Source organism: Hydra vulgaris, chromosome 08 (assembly GCF_038396675.1).
Source record: "Hydra vulgaris chromosome 08, alternate assembly HydraT2T_AEP".
NCBI lineage: Eukaryota > Metazoa > Cnidaria > Hydrozoa > Anthoathecata > Hydridae > Hydra > Hydra vulgaris.
In genome coordinates, this window is record NC_088927.1 from 48,390,001 (window position 1) to 48,409,538 (window position 19,538).

The window sequence follows — 19,538 nt, forward strand, 5'->3', positions numbered from 1 at the left end:
GGCTTCACATTTATTTAATTTTTCTTTTAATGATAATTCAATATTTTTTGATAGATCTTCAACTCTTCTAGCAATAGTCTGGTGTGAGAGGCTAAGATCTTCATCAGTAGGTGTTTTTTCAGGACATATCTCTTTACAAAATATTTTTAAACAGTTTTTTAATAAATCTCCAGTACAAAAAGGTTTACCACTTTTTGCAATAGCTTCTGCCATTAAAAAACTTATTTTGGTAGCACTGTAAGAGCTAATCACTTTAGTTTTCATCACTGATTGTTGTGCAAGAAAAGTTTTCTTCAACAATTCAATCTTATCAATTCGAAATTGGCCTTTAAATTTGTCATAACTTACAGCATGTAGTGTAGTGCCTGTTCACATTATAAATTTTACACACGGCAATTTTCTCCAAACAAATTAGACATATAATAGAATTACTTTGTTCATGTACAAAATAGTCAGTTGTCCAAGAAGGATTAAATACACGACCCCCATGACCGCTTTCAGTATCACATCTACGTCTTTTAGCTGAAGCCATCTTTATTAAATATATAAAAATAATGTTTTTTCTTTAGCGCGCGTTTTATTATTTCAAATGTTGATTTATATAGTGAAAGTATAATCGAAATCGAATGTATAATTCGAATTATAAATATATAAATAATATGCTGTTGCTGTAGAACTTATTTTATTATTGTTATTTGAAATTTTTATTAAAATAAAAATTCAAAATTAATGGACCGTGATATGCGGGCCATGCCATGTGCTGACAAGGGCCACTTTCTGGCCCGCGGGCCACGCGTTGGACAACCCTGATATATAATACAAATATAAATTATATATATATACCCCGCGGGCCACGCGTTGGACAACCCTGATATATAATACAAATATAAATTGCATATATTATAAAAAATATTGGATTTACACACATATATATATATATATATTACATATATATTAGGGGTAGTCATTTTGAGGGAATTTTTGAAAACGAAGTACATACCCAGCTAAAGTTGGAGCAAATATGCTAAAACTTAGTCAAAAAAATTTTTAGGTCAATCGGGTGACTTTTAAGTCCCCCTCAAGACTAAAGTTGTTAAGAAATTGTTCTTCAAAAAAGGAAAAATAGGGTGTGTTTAGGGTGTTTGAGGGGGATTTAAATGAAAAAATTATCTCCATTTTTTTTTGTTTGTTTGTTATTTGTTATCTATATTTTCATTTTAAAAGGGTATGTCATCATTTTTTTTACATATTCTCGGTTAAAACGATATTTAAGAAATCAAAAAATGAAAAATTTAAGTTACGCAAGTGGTTATGAAATCAGCAAATTATGTTATCAACCAAAAAAACAAACTATTTTGAACTAAACAAGTAATTTAGCATTTAATAAAAATCTTTACAAATACTATCAAGACAAAAATTATGCATTAATTGAAATAAGTATTTTAAAATGAACAACAATTTCCTAAGTCTACAATTTCCTCTTCTTTAGTTTAGAGAGTGACATCAGGCTTTCTGATAGTTTTTTTTTTTGTAATATTACTTTTTCCCACACCAAAAACTTTGAAAGTTGACCTTACTTTGTCGACAGTTAAAAGTCTGTTCTGCTTGTCATGTTCATTTTCGTATCTTTGCACAAACTGCTGCATCATTCCGATTGCTCGTTCAGAATGATCATTGACAACAATTAATATTTTGGCAAAGTTTTCAAAATTTTTAAACGAAGACTGGGTGTGCCAATATTGGGGTGGAAGTGACAACCAGTCTCTCACTCTCTGATTATCCAACCCTATCATTGAAAAAATTAAATATGAAAACTCATTAACCAAAAGAGAGAGAGTTGGTACCTTCATATTATTTATGATATTATTCTCGTCTATTCGTTCTTTGCTTCTATGTTTAAAAAAATCTGGATTTGGCATTTGAAAGGAAAACAAAGCATCTGCAATGGCTGTTTTTTTATCCATAGAAATATTTTTATCCAAAAGAGCCAAGGGAATAATTGTTGAATCAAGATACCATGTATGCTTATAAAGAGATGCTAACACAGCGTCTACTGCCTCCGGATTGGAGCAAACTTTCTTATACTCCTTCATCTGAAAGATTTCATCAAGATCAGAAGCAGGAGATTGAATCGCTTTATGTGCTTGAAGGTACCACCTTGTGTAAAAACATACTATGAACTCGCAGATGAGTTTTAAATCTTCGCGTAGATTATCATTTTCTTGCACAAATGTCAGTTGCTTGCACAAAAGCTGAAGTTTAAGATAGTATAAACTCTTGCCTAAAAACCTAGCATGATGAACAGCTCCAGTTTTCTTTAACTTGAAATGTGCAGAAGGGGATAAATACTGCATGGTTAGTTCAGCCAACTCTCTTCGGTCATTCCTCATATTGTGTTTTTTAGTAATATAGGTCTCACAGTACAACGGTTTTCCAATCAAAAGAGTTCAGGTTATTTTTGTCGTAATTGAATTTAGGGTTCTCAAACATATGTTTGAACTTTACGAATAAAGGATTTTCAGGCCCAACACTATTCTCTTTTATCACTGCTTCACAAAAATGAACCATTCTAAGCTCAATGATATGATGCCTATATGCTAGTAGAAGAAGGTATTTGTCTACCTCTTTTGCAATCCTAATAAGTGATTCTTTCTTAGAACCAGTATTACTTGAAGTTGTATCAAAGCATACTCCGCATACTTTTGAAATGAGGTCATGTTCTTCTAGTATTTTCATGATTCCTATATACATATCTTCACCTGAAGAAGACGGCAAGGCAGGTACTCCAAGAAGATGCGACACCCCCTAAATATTAATAAGCACAGCTAATCTTTCATTCTTCAGTCTTTTTCCCTGATTCATTTCAAACAAAGTCTTTCCGTCAAAATGAATTATACAGGGATAACGGCTTTTTTCCACGGCCTTCTTTATATCTAATTTAGCAATTTCTGCAGTATCCTTAGCAGTTTTTTTCATCTTCCTTAATGCAGTTGAAGCACTGGCTTTGCATTTTGCGATATCAACTCCACAATCTTGAAGAATTGCTCCAGTTACTTTTTGTAAGACATTCGGGGAGATATCATTTGCTGTAGCTATAGATACATTTCCATCAAAAATATTCATAGGAACTTTGGCAGTAATGTTACAATCATCTGCTCTTCTATGATGCCAAACTTCAGGTTCAAATTCTGAATCAGAATCAGCGCTAGTGTCAGTGAAACTCAAGTCTAATTCTGAGGTAGCGTCAATCTTAGGAGATTCGTCTTCTAGCCTTGTCCTCTTCCTCACACCTTCAGAAACCTAAAATTTACTTTAACATGGTATATGTGTATTAACAAATGTATGTTAAATTAAAAAGAGTTAAATCATCGTGCTTATCTTTATCTGAGCGTTTTTTATCCTTCCTAATTTGGTTCTTTAAATCTGTAGAACCAATCCAAAACAGCTTTTTCAAAAATGAAGAAAACTCCCCTTGATTAACCTTGTCTCTAGCTGATCCTCTGTATTTATTTCTACTCAAATCTGAATACTTCTTGTCCATCTTCATTAGGTTCTTGATAATATTTTTATCTGACATTACTTGAAATCCCGCTTTAAGCCATGGTCTTTTAATTAAGCCTAAAATGCATTCACAATCATCTACTTCACATCTCTTGTAACCCTATCTCTTGTTAGGAGGGCATGATAAAATTGTTGACTTCTTAACATTATGAAGAAGTAGTGATCTTCTGTAGGCAATGTGTTGAAGAATATCCATTCCAGTAGGGAGTTGAAGACCTTAAGAAAAAAAAAATCAATATTCTAATTTTTAACAAAAAGTTTAAAATTCAAAACAATTTTTTTAAATTAGATATGTACATGTAATAGCTGGTTTAGCCTCATTTATGATAAAAAGTTTGCTTTTGCTTGATCTGAGAAACCTTCTCTTCCCAATATCTTTTACAATTTTTTTTTCCATTTTTGTATTCAATCTAAATAGATTTAATGGTTTGTAATTTGTTGAAAACTTCAATACAATTTTACTTTATATTGTAATTCGATTAATAACAATCGAGTAAATACGAAAGTTATTTACAAAAATAAAATAATGTAGCGCAATTTCACGTACAATTTGTTTATAAAAACGCTTAGTGACTTAAAACATACAGTGCAGGATCTTCAGCACATTTTATTCTGCATTATTTATTAGAATTTTTTTATTGTTGCCGATTTTCATAACCATGCGTAACATAAAATTTTCATTTTTTCCTTTCGTATATATCGTTTTAACCAAGAATATGTAAAAAACATGATGACATACCCTTTTAAAATGAAAATATAGATAACAAGTAACAAAAAAAAAAAAAAAATGGAGATAATTTTTTCATTTAAGTCCCCCTCAAACACCCTGAACACACCCTATTTTTCCTTTTTTGAAGTACAATTTCTAAGCAACTTTAGTCTTGAGAGGGACTTAAAAGTCACCCGATTGACCTAAAAAAATTTTTGACTAAGTTTTAGCATATTTGCTCCAACTTTAGCTGGGTATGTATTTCGTTTTCGAAAATTCCCTCAAAATGACTACCCCTAATATATATATATATATATATATATATATATATATATATATATATATATATATATATATATATATATATATATATATATATATATATATATATATATATATTATATTATATATATATATAATACATATATAAATTATATATATACATATATATATTATATATATATGTGTGTGTATATATATATATATATATATATATATATATATATATATATATATATATATATATATATATATATGTTTTATATTTATTTATTTAGGTTTAGTTTAGATACAAAATATATTGCAAAGGATTGTAACTGTAAGTTATTTAAATAAATATACTAAAAATAAATTTTTTTTTAATAATATTGAAAGACTGTTTTTATTTTTAGATGACACTTCATTTCATCAAATTGTTAAAAAATCCTCTTTTGATTCAAAAAACAAACAACTAGAAGGAATTTTTCAAAAGATTGGTGATGAAGAATCAGCTGATAATATGCGGTTGAAAACAATTGACATTGACGACAATACAGATGTGGATTTTGAAATTTCCAGAAATTATGAATTAAATCAAGAGGTATAGTTATTAATCATAAAAATTTGTTTATGAATAAATTTGCTTGTTAACCAAGTACTTACTCTTTTAGATTGATAAAACCCATCAATCTCTCTACCCTCGCACTCCTCTCTCTTGTACCTCTCACAGATTACAGATCTATCATGCAGTTCCACAGGTTTTGACTCATTTTAAAGCTCGTAAAAATATGTCTACTTTTGCAACTAGACACTATGCAGCTCCAGCAAACAAAGCTGGGATAAAATTGATATCAAGTATTGGTTTCAACAGAGTTGCGCGAAAGAATATATGCTGGCATCCTCCTGCAGGTTTTTTAAGTTTCTATACAGATATTTATTTATAGAAGTTTATATAGATATATTTATTTTTATACAAGAAGTTATGTATAACAATAACATTGAATGTTGTTGTAAGTAATAAATAGTAAATAGAATAACATCAATAAATAAATTTTTATTATTGTAGATTTTACTTTATTGATGTTATTTATAAATAGTTTATATCATAGTAAAATGAATAAATGATTATTGATAAAATGAATGAATATTTATATTTTTGGATCTTTTTTAAAAAGAGAAGGGCATCAAGAACTAGATCAAATACAATTGTACCCATACAAAGATGAATAAAAGGTTGATTGAGGTAGGAAATTAGCAGTAAGAATGTATAGAAATTAGTAAGTGACAGGGACCCTAGCTGTGGCTAAAAATAGGACCTTTTTATAAACCTGACCCTGGCAAAATTATAAGGGCAGGGGAAATTATAGTTAAGCAAGGGTTGATAGTCGCAGCTATGAAAAAATTTACTTTATATATTATAAAGTTATACATACAATTACTATTTTTTAAATACTTGCGTATATATATATATATATATATATATATATATATATATATATATATATATATATATATATATATATATATATATATATATATTATTGGGTGTCCCAAAAAACAACATTTTTGAAAAAAATATATATATATATATATGTATGTATGTATTTATATATATAAAATATAACATGAATTTTGAATTTAATAAATACATACTTTAGGATGTATCAATACTTATGCAGCCCCTGTCATAAACCCGGCCTCGGCTTTTTTTATAGCCAACCCAGCCCCGGCCCCAGTCAAATTTCAACCCTAGTTGCTTACTAATAGAGATAGAGAACCAGGCATAAGAAAATGGCAAGCAAAATTAAGAGAGGCAATCTAATTTTGCAATAAATTCTTTGCAATATTAGAAATAGCAGCTGTACAAGTAGGAGAAAACCATGAGGTAGGGTGAGACTTGACTTTAACTGAAAGAATATATGTTTCCATTCCTAATTGAATTCAGATGATTATGTAGTAGGCGCAATATACACCATAGAGACAAAAGAAATCACAGTCAGCTAAGTCTCCTAAGGGCAGTATATAAAGTTCAAGAAGTTTCAAAAGGTGAGGTGTAAGAAATTTTAAGAGATAATGCAAAAGGTAAATCTGATGTAGAAAAAGTACAAAATAAAAGTTATATCAGGTAAATAATCATAGTTAAATCATATATGACTTGAGCGCAGCTATTCCTCCTTTTTACAATGTAATTGGTAGCTATAACTGTTGATGGTATTATACTGCAGTATTGCTGGTAAACTATGTTTTTTTTTATGATGAATGCTGTACAATCTTTGATTCATGATTTAGAAGAAAAAAAAGATTAATAATGACGCTCATCTGTTTGTTTCCATAAAATAATAGAGAAATAATTGCATCAGATGTTTGACCATTTTCAATTGTTGAAAATTCAATAAACTGATTGTTTGCTTTTTTATATAAAATTTCTATCTAGAACATAGTTCTGTCCAAGCATAATCTCCACTCTGTATGTTAAACTGTTCAAAGAAATAAGAGTTAAAATCTCCATCATAAACTGTTTGACAGCAAGTATATGCGCAACTGATACTGCAAAAATTGTGTTTATAAGTGTAGTTAGAGATTAGAATAATTTAACTCAACTATCCAAGAAACTGCCATTCTTTAAGTCATCGATTTCCCCGTATGTTGAACATTACCCAAGAGTTGTTTAAAATTCTATTAAGGTTTAATTTAATATTTAGTTACTATTAATTTCATCTTGTTAGTGATAATATGCAAAAAAAATAGAAAAAATAAGCAGCTAAATAATGCAATAAAATAATTATTTTTATTGCATTATTTAGCAATAACAAACATTTAAAAGATTTATAATTTTTTGTTGAATTAAGTGTTATGCATATCCACATTTTTAGACTCAAGATGTAAGTTTATCAATAAGCAAATTAACATTTGTTATATCTGTATATACAGTAGCGGCATAAAGTCTTTGCCACACTCAGGAAAAACAAGAAAAAAGTCATTTATTTTTATTATGCAAAAGTTAAAGCACCACCAAACAGCACCAAACATGGCTCAAATGATATAAATACATAGCACTTGTAAAAAAAAACACACGTATAAAAAAAATGTTAATATTTCGTGTGTCCACCACGCGCATCAATGACTGCCTGTATGCGCCTAGGTATTGACTGTACCAGCTTTTGAACTGTGGCAATTGGGATTACATGCCAAGCAGGCTCCAACTGTTGCCACAATTCATCCAAATTGCTGGGCTTGCTTTTCTGCACCATTCTGAACAGTTCCTCCTACAAATTTTCAATGGGGTTCAAGTCGGGACTTTGTGGTCGACATTCAATTACATTGATGTGTGCGGTTCGAAAGTATTTAGTAACTTTTTTGGTTTTGTGGCAGGGAGCATTGTCTTGTTGGAAAACAAACGTTTTATTCCTGCCAAAAAGCTTGGTGGCAGATGGTTTAACTTGTGTTTTGAGTATTTCTATGTACTTGTCTTGGTTAATAGTGCCTGTACAACAATACAGCCAGTTAACACCAAATCCGGACATGCAACCCCAAATCATAAGGGAACCTCCACCATGTTTCACTGTTGGTGCAACACATTGAGAACTAAATCTCTCACCAACTTTCCTTCTAACATACGCTCGTTTTGCTCCACAGAATACAGTAAAACAACTCTCATCACTCCACAACACTTTATTCAACTGTTCAGCAGTCCAGTTCTCGTGTTGCCTTGCAAATGCTCATCGCTTTGCAATATTGTCAGGCCGCAATAATGGCTTCTTGGCAGCAATTCTGCCATTCAACCCAGCTTGCTGAAAGCATTTCCTTACAGTTCTTGCTGCCAGATTGATGCTGTGCATTTTTCCCATGTAACTGGCTACATCAGATGCCGTGTCAAAGCAATTAGCCAGAATTGCTTGAACCAAAAGCCTATCTTCCCGAATGGTCGTTTTGCGTGGTCTGCCAGAACACTTTTCATCTTTTACTATCCCAGTCTCTCTCTTTTGATGGTGTAGGTGACAGACCTCAAGCTAACCTTTAATGTTTTAGTAATGTCCCTGTAGGAAATTCATTGTTTTGCCATTACCACTATTTGCAGGCGTCGTTCAAGAGATAATGGGATGGCCATATCGATAACAATCCTATACAAAAAAGCACATTTTTTTCTAATAACTCATAAAATTATGTAGAAAATAATTGTTCACGTTAAGTTTAGTTAACAAGAATAAAAAATAGATTAGAGATTTCGTAGGAAATAATGATATATGTGTAATTGTAGTTAATTAGACTAATTATAATTAGTAATTAATTGATAATTACTATGGTGTTAAACCAATCAAAATTGTAGTAAAAGTTATAGAGTGATAATATCAGGGTTGGTACCTAAAAACCCAATCCCAAAAACCCAGAACCAAAAACCCAACTTAATGGGTTTTTGGTCTTTAATTATTTATTGTTTTTTATTCATAAATCCATTAACACACAAGATTTGATGCTGCTCAACAATTGTTCTAACAAAAACAAAACATGAAATTTATTAAATCATAATTGAAAATTTTATTTTATTTGGAGCAATAACATTCAAACTTAAACATTTAAAACAAAGTTATCTAACAACTTAGTCATCAGCAATTGTGCATCTTGATCTTAAATGTCTGTAAATTTGTACAAGCATTTCAGCTTTTTCTCTTCCTAAACGATTCCTAACTTTGCTCCAAATAATCCCAAAAGATGAGAAAAATCTTTCAATGGATCCAGAACTAGCTGGACATGTGTGCAACTGCCGTAAAGATTTTGCAAAATTTGCAGGCAATTTGGAAGACTTAGATTCCTTCATTTCTATAATTCTCCACCAATTTGTTGCTGATGTTGTGCTTTTTACACTATCATTGAATAAATATGTTGGGAAGCAATTAGCATCTTTTAGTTTAAATGCATAGTAGCCTGGCATAAATTCAGGATAGACTTTATTTAACCATTCCTTGGCTTCTTCTTCTTGACTTCTATCCAATGTTCTTCCTATGTAAATAAGTAAAGATATAAAAACTCTACATCTGTTTTTTATTTAAAATTGATCAGATGCAATATTTTAATTTTTTTACAATTGTTTAGTTACCTTCATATTTCGGATCTGTTAAATTGGCCAGAAAATGACATGGAACATTTGCTTTCTTAAACCTCTTCAAAATATCATCTTTGTACAAAGCCAACTTTTCATTATGTATGAGGCTTTGCCAAATCTCAACTGCCTCAGACAAAGTTCATCACACATCAAACATCGTCTGCCTGCAACTACAGTAAACACAATAGTTTTGTTATAAATTATGTAAATAAAGTTAATGATGGCAAAGTTAATGGTGCCTAATATAAGTAGTTTTAATATACTTATTATAATTAAATTTAATACATCCAGTTACTAACTAATTTTATTAACCTTATCTAACTTATCAACACCAACAATTTTCAGTTGTGCATATAAATCTATTGCTTCTCTCTGTATTGACAGATTGTCAATTAGGTTTCCTATCAAAGGATCAATGGATTCCATATGCTCACCTCTAATGTCAACGTACAGAGAATGATTAGAAATGTATGTCTGTAAACAATCTAATTGGGAGTTCCAGCGAGTATCATTGGGTAGCTGTGGCATCAATCCACCTTTTTCCAATAACCATCCCTACAATACATTTGTTCAAGAAAATTTAACTAAGAAATGTTAAAAAATAATTTCGTTAAAGTAAAGCTAGGATCTCTGTTGTCATAATTATCATTAGGCTTATATCATTAACACAGCTGTTTTATTTCAAAGTATTGTATTACAGAATATGATCAATAAGTAAATAACAATCTAGAATTCAATACATACGTGTGGTTGGTGATGATTACGAAAATATTTATGAATTGCTATAATATGCTTTATTATTGACTTCGGAGAGACATCCTTAGGGTAACAGCACAATCATCAGCAAGATCATTTTTCATTAAATTGATTACTTCTTCATTTATCTTTACTAAGAGTTCTGAAGATATCTGTTTTCTATTTGGTGGCTCATATCGAGGTCTAAGTTTTTTAAGCAGCTTGGTAAATTCAAGATTTTCTACTACATTGAATGGCATATTTGCTGAAAAGAAAATCCTTGCAACTTGTAAATCCAGTTCATCATTCTGATTGCTTGTTGTTGTAGTAACAAATTTAGAAATTGATGTTTGCTGTTGCATCATCATTGCAGTTGACTGAATAACTGAGGAATAAGAAGAATCACTAATAAAGCTTAAGCAATCTTGCTCATTATCATCGAACAGGTTAGACTTATTTGATGCTGCAGATGTAGATGGCCTTGACTCTAAAACTATATCACTTAATACTTCAGCAGAATTATTAGCGCTTCCTTTATTCTTTCTTCTGCATTTAGCCAAATGGATCTTAACTCTCTCTCTATTTTTTTAATTATGCTCACTTTGCAATAATTAAAAATTACTCTATTTGGTTGATCACTTACTATGGTCACTTCATTCCACTCACTAGCCTTATTTCTTCCCCCTGAAGGATACTTTGGCATGTTGAAGAAGTATAATCTACTTATATTTTAAATTTAACTAAAACTATAACTCTATTTAAAGATAGATTTATACTATAAAAAAATGCAATCAGATTATTAATTAAGTTTTTGTATAAGAAAGTAAAAAACCTGTAAAAAATGAAAAATAGCTTTATTATATTATATTACAAACTATAAAAAAATTGTTAAGATATTTTTAAATTTGTTACTAAAGGTTTATACCAAACTTTAGCAAAAACCTAAAAACCCACCCAAAAACCCAGCTGGGTTGGGTTTTTGCTCAAAAACCCGGGTTTTTCCCAACCCTGGGTAATATGTGGTATACAGCAACCACAAATTTCAACAAATATGCGTAAAAACATCCAAAAACTATATTTTATTCACCAGTATAATACAGATTGTATTGAAGATAGTGGCAGGTGTCTCAATCAACCAACGATAGCAATTAAATTAACAAGTTGAACCATATGAAAACCGTTGCTAATAATACGGGAGATGTCCAATTAGAGATTTAGACAAATTCCCGAAGGAAAAGCTTTAAAAAGTAATTTACCAAGGCAACCTAAGTACAAGTTGTGTAAAATCCAACAGTGTGGCAAAGACTTTATGCCACCACTGTAGTTTGTCATTTTTGCTTTTTATTTGAGTATAAAGTGACAATATAGTGGGGTTAAATGAAAAGGCAGTGTATGTGTTTGTTTTTCTTTGACATCAAACAAATGTATATATACTATTTATTTTATTGTAAGTTACATTATATAAGTTTATAACATCAAAACATTAGTAAGTAGACTAAAATTGAACAATTCAGACTACAATCTTAAATTAATAATAATAATTTAAAATGAAATACAGCAAATAAAAGTTTATAAAATATTCAGAAAGACAATTAGCAAACACCCTCATGTTCATGAGTTGAAGAGGAATTAATATTGTATTTAGAAAAATTAGTTCTCATCCTATTTTTATTGTTGTCTAACTTTATTTTTACAATATTGCATTAAAAAAAAGTTAATGTTTTACATAAGAAATGGCATGTTCTGTAGATTTAATTATATAATATGTATTATGTAAGATATGGAATGTTTTGTAGTGGCAGGGCACTCACTTTGTACAATGTGTAAACCCCACCATGTCCTTTTTACTACTGTGCTTAACTTGTTTCTTCTTGCAGCAGCCTTGTTACTTAGTGTTTGTATTTTAGAGTGAAAGGAAATAATTGCAATTACAATAAACTTTGAAAAAATTTCTAGAGTAGCAGGATATTTCAATTATAATTTAATTGAATATAATTATTACATTTATTATAATTTATTTTATTTTATTTTTTTATTTATTTTTTTTTGTTATTCACCTCCTCAAGGCCGAGAAGGCCACTACAGATGAGGAGGCTACTTAATAGTGGTTATAACCCTCTCTCAACTCTATAACTCCAAAACACAAACCTCGACGAACAAGGCCGCTGCGCGAAGAAACAAGTTGAGCGCAGTACTACCAGGGACGTGGTGGGGATCGAACTCGGAACCTCTCGTTTATGAAATTTTAATTATAGAATATAGTATTCGTTCAGAAAGTCTTTATAAGATGTATTATCAAATTGCATATATATAAAAAAAAAAAGAACAATACTATTTTGTTCAAAAAATAAAAGAAAAATTAAAGCAAATTATTAATAAAAGTGGTGATATTTAAGAAAGTATAGGGTGTTGTTAAAGAAAGCATAGGGTGTTGTTAAAGAAAGCATAGGATTTTGTTAAAGAATGCATAGGGTGTTGTTAAAGAAAGCATAGGGTGTAGTTAAAGAAAGCATAGGGTGTTGTTAAAGAAAGCATAGGGTGTTGTTAAAGAATGCATAGGGTGTTGTTAAAAACAACATGAGGTGTTGTTAAAGAAAATATGGTCTGTTTAAGAAAATGTGAACCAAAAAATTAAATTAAATGGATTTAAAAAAAATCAAAGAGAACAGTGACTAAAAAACCATTACTGAAAGTTTCAATGAACATTTTATGTTTTAGAATTGGTCCTACTTTTGCCTAAAAATTTATTGTGCTAACCTAAGTTATATACCTTATTTGAATCACATCTGCTCTAAATTCTTTGAAGTTAAATAAAATTCCATTTATAGATGATACCTGTAGAAATAAGTAAATGTTGCTTTAATGACAAAAATAAGTTTATGTAAGTTTGAAATAATCAATTCTTCAATTAAAATTGGAAAACAAAAAGAAACTTAATATAAGCTAGGATCAGAAGTACAACACAAATCAAGAATTGGAATAAGAGATTGAGAAATACAAAAAAATTGAGCTTTAGAAGCCAGCAAGATCAGTGGTGTTAGAATCAACCCATATAATGTGACAATCATTAAAGTCATCAATAAAAATAATATTGGCTTTTAGATAAAGAGAAATGGCTTTGTCAATTTGATCAGAAATAACATTTGAAAGTATGTGGTCTTGAAAAGCAGGGGAACTATAAAGAAAAAATAAAAAGGTGGTTGAGTAAAGAGGTGAAAGTAAAAAGTAAAGATCCTAATTTGTAAGCTATGCCTCAGTTCTGCTAATCAACCTAAAGTTGTAAGAAGTGACTTTCTATAAAGCCTTGATAATGTCCACCAAAAGCACAAACAGAGACATTGTTCATGCACAACAGTGCTATTAAAACTCTGACATTTTAAAGTTTTTAATGGATTCAGCCTCTATGAGAACTACAACAGCATTAGATAAACCTTTTTACTTGTAGACTTCATAACCATTAAACCATGTTTTAGAGCTGTACCCTCATTAGAAGTTAACTAAAAGCATTGTATAGCCTTTTCAAAGAGGTGCTGTGGTAAATATGTATATGTACTATTATCATGTAGTCAAAGTTAAGTTAAAAAAAATCTTTAATTGACATAAAATGATGATGATTCAAATGCTAACAAATAAATAAAAGTATTTAGGTTGATAAGCAATCAAAAATGAAGAATAAAAAAACAAAATAATCAAAATTAAATACAAAAATTAAATAAAAAAATAAATTAAATAAAAAATAATGAGTATAAAAAATAATGAAATAAAATTGTTGTGTAGTTTAATGACTCCTTTAAACCTTTTTCAAGTTCTTGAGTATTTTTTTCAGGTTTGTTTGCATACACAATGGGATCACTGCTAGCAATTGATGATCTTAATTCTTGTAATCAGCATATTCTACTAAATCATTTAGAGGAAATTTCAACAATAGCTGTGAAACATGACGGAAAGCAAATAGCAACAGCTGCTTGTTACAGTCACGATATAAAATTTGCAAGAATATGTTTGTGGAAAATAAACACAGAGGAATGTTTTAAGGTATTTTTTGTATTCTATGTTTGCTTTTGTTTTCATCAACACAAGTATTTATTTTTATTACCATCTTTTTGTTTTTGTTATTATCATCTTTGTTTATCATTTTTATCATCATCTTTGTGATTGTCATGTTTAATAATTTTAAGACATTTATAAAATAGTTTTTTTTAAAAAAGGTTTTAGATATTCATAAATCGAACATAGTTGCTATGGAGTTTTCACGCGATGATCAGTATCTTTTAACTGTTGGAGATTACACTGAATGTTTAGTTATAGTCTGGAATGCTAATACTTTTATATGTTTGGAATCTTTTAAGACTCTCTATGCAATACATGCAGTTATGTGGCATCCTTATGTTGCAGATCAATTTGTTTCTGTTGGTCAAAAAAAAACTGTAACATTTTGGGAAATAAAAGATGAAATGGTCAAATTGAACTTGAAGGTTTTTTTTTTTTAACAAAAAGCTTTTTTTATAATTTATTTTTTGTCTTTTTAATTTATTTTTTTTTTTGTTTCTAATTCATTTTATAAATTTTAAAGTGTGTTCAAGGATTAGTTCCAAAATCAGTATTTTTGTCAGATGTACAAAATGATGATATGACTGCAGTATGCTATGCAGATCGTAATTGGTTGTTTACAGCAACTGTCGATGGTGTGGTGTGTTTGTGGAATATTTTAACCAAAACATGCACAAGTTTTTGGAAAGCTGATTCTTTAGAAATAAGTACTTTGGTTGATATTCTTGTTATAGAAAAATAAGTTTAAATGCAGTATTATTGTAATTTTAAAAATTTCATTAATTTTTATGTTTGTATTTTTTTATTTTTTATTTATGGAATAAAAATAATTTAATTAAATAATTTTAATTAAATTTTTATTATTGATTATAGTTACCTTAGCAGCTGGTTGTGGTAAATTGGTGACTGGAGGGGCTTCAAAAATACTTCGCCAGTGGTCGGTAGATTTAAAAAAGGAAAATTATGTGTAATTAAATGTTTGTTGTTTTTTTTCTCTATATGGCAGTTTAGTTAGCTTGGTTTATCTATTTTCTTATTTTGTATAATATTGTTTTCAAATCTTTAGAAGCAATGGAATTGTTTTAGAAAAAGAAATTGATTTAGAATCACTCATTATTTCTTCCATATTTGATGAACACTTAGAAACAGTAACATTTTTTTAAATATTGTTATATATTAAATATTGTGTATTTAGCTAAAGAGTTAGACATTAAAAATTAGATATTAAAATAAGAAGCTGTGAGGGCTTCAGTACATACATTTACTGATTATTTAGGTAGAACATGGTAAGTAGTGCTGCTAAGTGCTCTACATTAACTAAGGGTTTGGGTTGGAGCAGCATTTTTTTTTCATTGTACTTTGTTTTGTTGTTGTTTTTTTCCAAAATAATCATGAGGTTAAGTAAAAAAAGCAAGCAATTGTATACCTATATGCGCTTCTTTCTTGTTTATGTAAAAATGTAAAAATTGGAGTCCAAAATTTAGTCTTCACAAGCTGCCCGTTATATAAATTAATTCCGTCATTTAAACATCAACATTGGTACCTTTTTATTTCAAGAGCTTTGCACACATTTCGATCAAATTTTTTTGTTTCCACTTTAATTGTTTTAACATTTTCCCACTTTATTTCTAGTGAGCAAAACTTATCATGGGTGGCTATTGCAGACTGATAATGTTTCCCCTCATTTAACCTTTTTAGATGTTGTTGAGTTCGAGTTCTAATTTGAAGTTTTATTTTGCAACATATCTATTTGAGAAGTTGCATTCAATTAAATAAGTTCCAGGTTGACTATTACGTGGCTATTAGGTTAGTAATGTTCTTAAATTTGGATTTGATTTGAAGACTACTTTATAGCCAGCTTTCTGAAATATTTTCCTTAGTTTCAGGGATAGTGATGGTATTCATTGTAACGATACAGTAGGGAAGAATAAGAGAATCTGATTGAATTTTTAGGGACCGTTTATTTTCAATTAAGTTTGCAATATGTGTAAGTTGGCAGAAGTTGTACCCATTTTCATTAAAAATTTAAATAAGGAAATTAATCTCATCTTATAAATATAAATTACTGCATATAAAATAAGCCCTGTGAATGTGACCTTTAAATATTGCGTTTAGAATCTTGGAGTCATGATTTGAGTGAGGTTTAATTTGGATATTTGTAATGGCTTCCTTTCTGTAAATTTTAAACTCATATTTACCTTTGCTGTTATTTATGATGGTTAAATCGAGGAAGTTTAAAGTTCTATTTTTGCTTTCAATTTCGATAGTATATTGTATCAAAGGGTGTTGTTTGTTTAAGATAATTAGGAACTGTTCTGCTTTTGAAGTGTTCTACAATCTAGCATGGCTATCATCAACATATCTTAGATAGGATTGTCTTAGATAGCAATTTAATCTTGTTGAGAATAGTTGATTAGAAAACTATTTTTATTGACTTTTTATATTCTATTTTGTTAATACTTGTTATTTTGTTTGTTTATTTATTTTTTCGTCACTAATTATCATATTTTTATAAAAATAGATAATATTTAGATAATATAGAAGTTATGAAATAAAAAGTTATGAAAAAATATAAATAATGAAAACAAAATAAAATAATATAAATAACAGTTGATTTATAATAATAACATGGAAATACTTTATTTAGGGAGTTGTTGCGACAGATGATGGGACAATTTGGTGCGTTGACTGGAATGATGTAAAAAATGTTCCAATTGTTAGCTCACATAAAGACATGGTTTGATAATATTAATTTATTATGAAAGAATAATATATATTCATGACCATATTTATATATTTACTAAATGAAATGTGACTAAATGAAAAGTAAATGCGAAGATGAGGGGATAAATAAAAGTTTTCAGTTAATAATTTTTTTTTAAATGGGTATTTTAAATTATGAAAACTATTTATTTTGTGATTTCACAAGTGTCATCAGTGTTAGCTCAAAGCTGATTGGCTGTTTTAAATCGCATTAAAATAAAATTGAAATAAGATAATTTTTTTTTTCAGATTCAAATAAGAAATTTCTTTGATTTTTGAATAAAATATTTGAAAGGTAGCAATAACAAAGAAATTATTTTTTTAAATCAAATTTTCAAGTTTTCTTAGACTAAATAAGTAGACTCAGTATAAATATAAGTATACAAAAAAATGACAAACTACTAAAACAATGACAACAGGAGTTATACTTATGATCAGCGATCTTTTGTTGCAATATTAAATATAAGTAATCAGGTTTGTATATAACCTTACAATAGTTAATACTTTTGACAAATTTTAATTATTTTGTTTTGGTTTTTGAAAGTATCTAGAACACACATGACTAGGTAAAATTCAGCCAAAATATCTGAATAAAATTCAAAGAATGCGACTTTTCTTTTAATTTTTACCATATAAGTTGTGTGAGTAAATTACATTAGCTTAAGTTAACATATATTAGCATAAATTAACTTATTTAACAACAAGCTTTTATTTTACTTTTTCATTCAATGAAATTTCAAAAAATTCAATTCAATTTCATTCAATTAATTTAATAATAATTTAATGATTTAATTATAATTTATTTAATATATGTGTATAATTGTTTTTAATGTCTGTAGAAGGTTGGTCAGAATGGTATATTAAATACTGTTACAGTCTTTCATGAACCGTCTATTTACTTTATTTTTTCACACTTTAACTAAATATTGTAAAATGATTTCTTCATTTTTTTATGTCAATTTAAAAATCATGTTTTTATAATTTGTTTAAAATTCTGTATTATTCCTGCCTAGTTGCAAGTGCAATCAAACACCTCATACTGTATTATTATTGAATATGAAGGGCAAGCTGATAATTTGATGTTATAATTAGTTGCAAGTGCAATCACACACCTCATACTGTATTATTATTGAATATAGAGGGCAAGCTGAAAATTTGATGTTATAATTAGTTGAACTGAAGCTTTAGTTTTATTCAACCAATAAAACCTAATATTGTAGTTAAGTAATATGAATTAGTATTGTAATTAAGTAATATGAAAACTAAATATAATAACAGTAGTTCTTTAAAACTAAATATAATAACAGTAGTTCTTTAAAAGCAAATATGATAACAGTAATTCTTTAAAGGCAAATATGATATAGCAGTAGTTCTTTAAAAGCAAATATGATAACAGTAGTTCTTTAAAAGCAAATATGACAACAGTAGTTCTTTAAAAGGAACCATAAAAGGTTTATAGTGGCAACAAAATCAGGAGTAAGAAAATGACAAATGACATTAAAAAGACATTTCTATTGCAAAATTACTTTATTAGCAGATGCCAATTTTGCAATGAATCGAGTATATGGTTACCATGAGATATCAATAGGTAAATTACACTCTGTTTTTGTATACAAGTACTTAGGGGTAACTTTTGTTCCATACTTAAATCTAATTTTCACATTTCATACATAAAAACAATTTCAAGATTTTGGTTAATGCATCAGCTAATCAGTGTACAAATGTATAGTGGTGCCTTTGTTAATGTAATGTCCAACTACACTTATGATCTTGAAACAACACAAAAAGATCGACTTATATCAACTGAATGTATTGTGTGTATTGTATCTACTATCCTATATCAATGCAGGACCAAAGCTACAATCATACCACTGACTCCTTTTTATAAAGAGAGTATAAAGTACTAGTTTAATCCCTAGGGTTTATAAATATTTATATATGTTATAAATATTTATCCATCAATGATATTTTGTTTTTGTTACTTTTATATTAATATGTTTATTCTTTTGCAAACCTCACTTTTATAGCAGTGTTTTATCATATTTTAAACATTGATTTTATTTACCTTTATTTTAGTAATATTAATGTTATTTATTTCATTGTATTACAGGGCATTAATAAAAAATATTTTTTTTATATACTGAGTAACTTATCCTGTATAAACATTAATAAATAAATAAAAGTCTAATCTACAATTTGTAAAGTCAGAAATTACTAAAGCAACAAAAACTGTAGAAGAGTTTGTATGATAAATTACTTTTGCAACAAAGGCTGTAGAAGTGTTTAAATGAGAAATTATTTAACAACAAAAGCTGTAGATGAGTTAAAGTGAGAAATTACTATAGCAACAATAGTTGTAAA

General features: G+C 28.7%; 1 protein-coding gene across 2 annotated transcripts in view; it reads left to right on the plus strand.

The window, feature by feature from the left end:
* LOC100203110 (WD repeat-containing protein 90) overlaps positions 1-19,538 on the plus strand; it is a 156,823-nt gene that overhangs the window by 116,812 nt on the left and 20,473 nt on the right. For both annotated transcript variants that reach the window (XM_065803855.1, XM_065803856.1), the window contains exons 20-28: positions 4,828-4,868; positions 4,942-5,129; positions 5,200-5,437; positions 14,191-14,399; positions 14,573-14,839; positions 14,938-15,121; positions 15,288-15,381; positions 15,481-15,562; positions 17,062-17,151. In XM_065803855.1, coding sequence (XP_065659927.1) covers positions 4,828-4,868; positions 4,942-5,129; positions 5,200-5,437; positions 14,191-14,399; positions 14,573-14,839; positions 14,938-15,121; positions 15,288-15,381; positions 15,481-15,562; positions 17,062-17,151 — 1,393 coding nt within the window. The remainder of the gene's footprint in view (positions 1-4,827; positions 4,869-4,941; positions 5,130-5,199; positions 5,438-14,190; positions 14,400-14,572; positions 14,840-14,937; positions 15,122-15,287; positions 15,382-15,480; positions 15,563-17,061; positions 17,152-19,538) is intronic.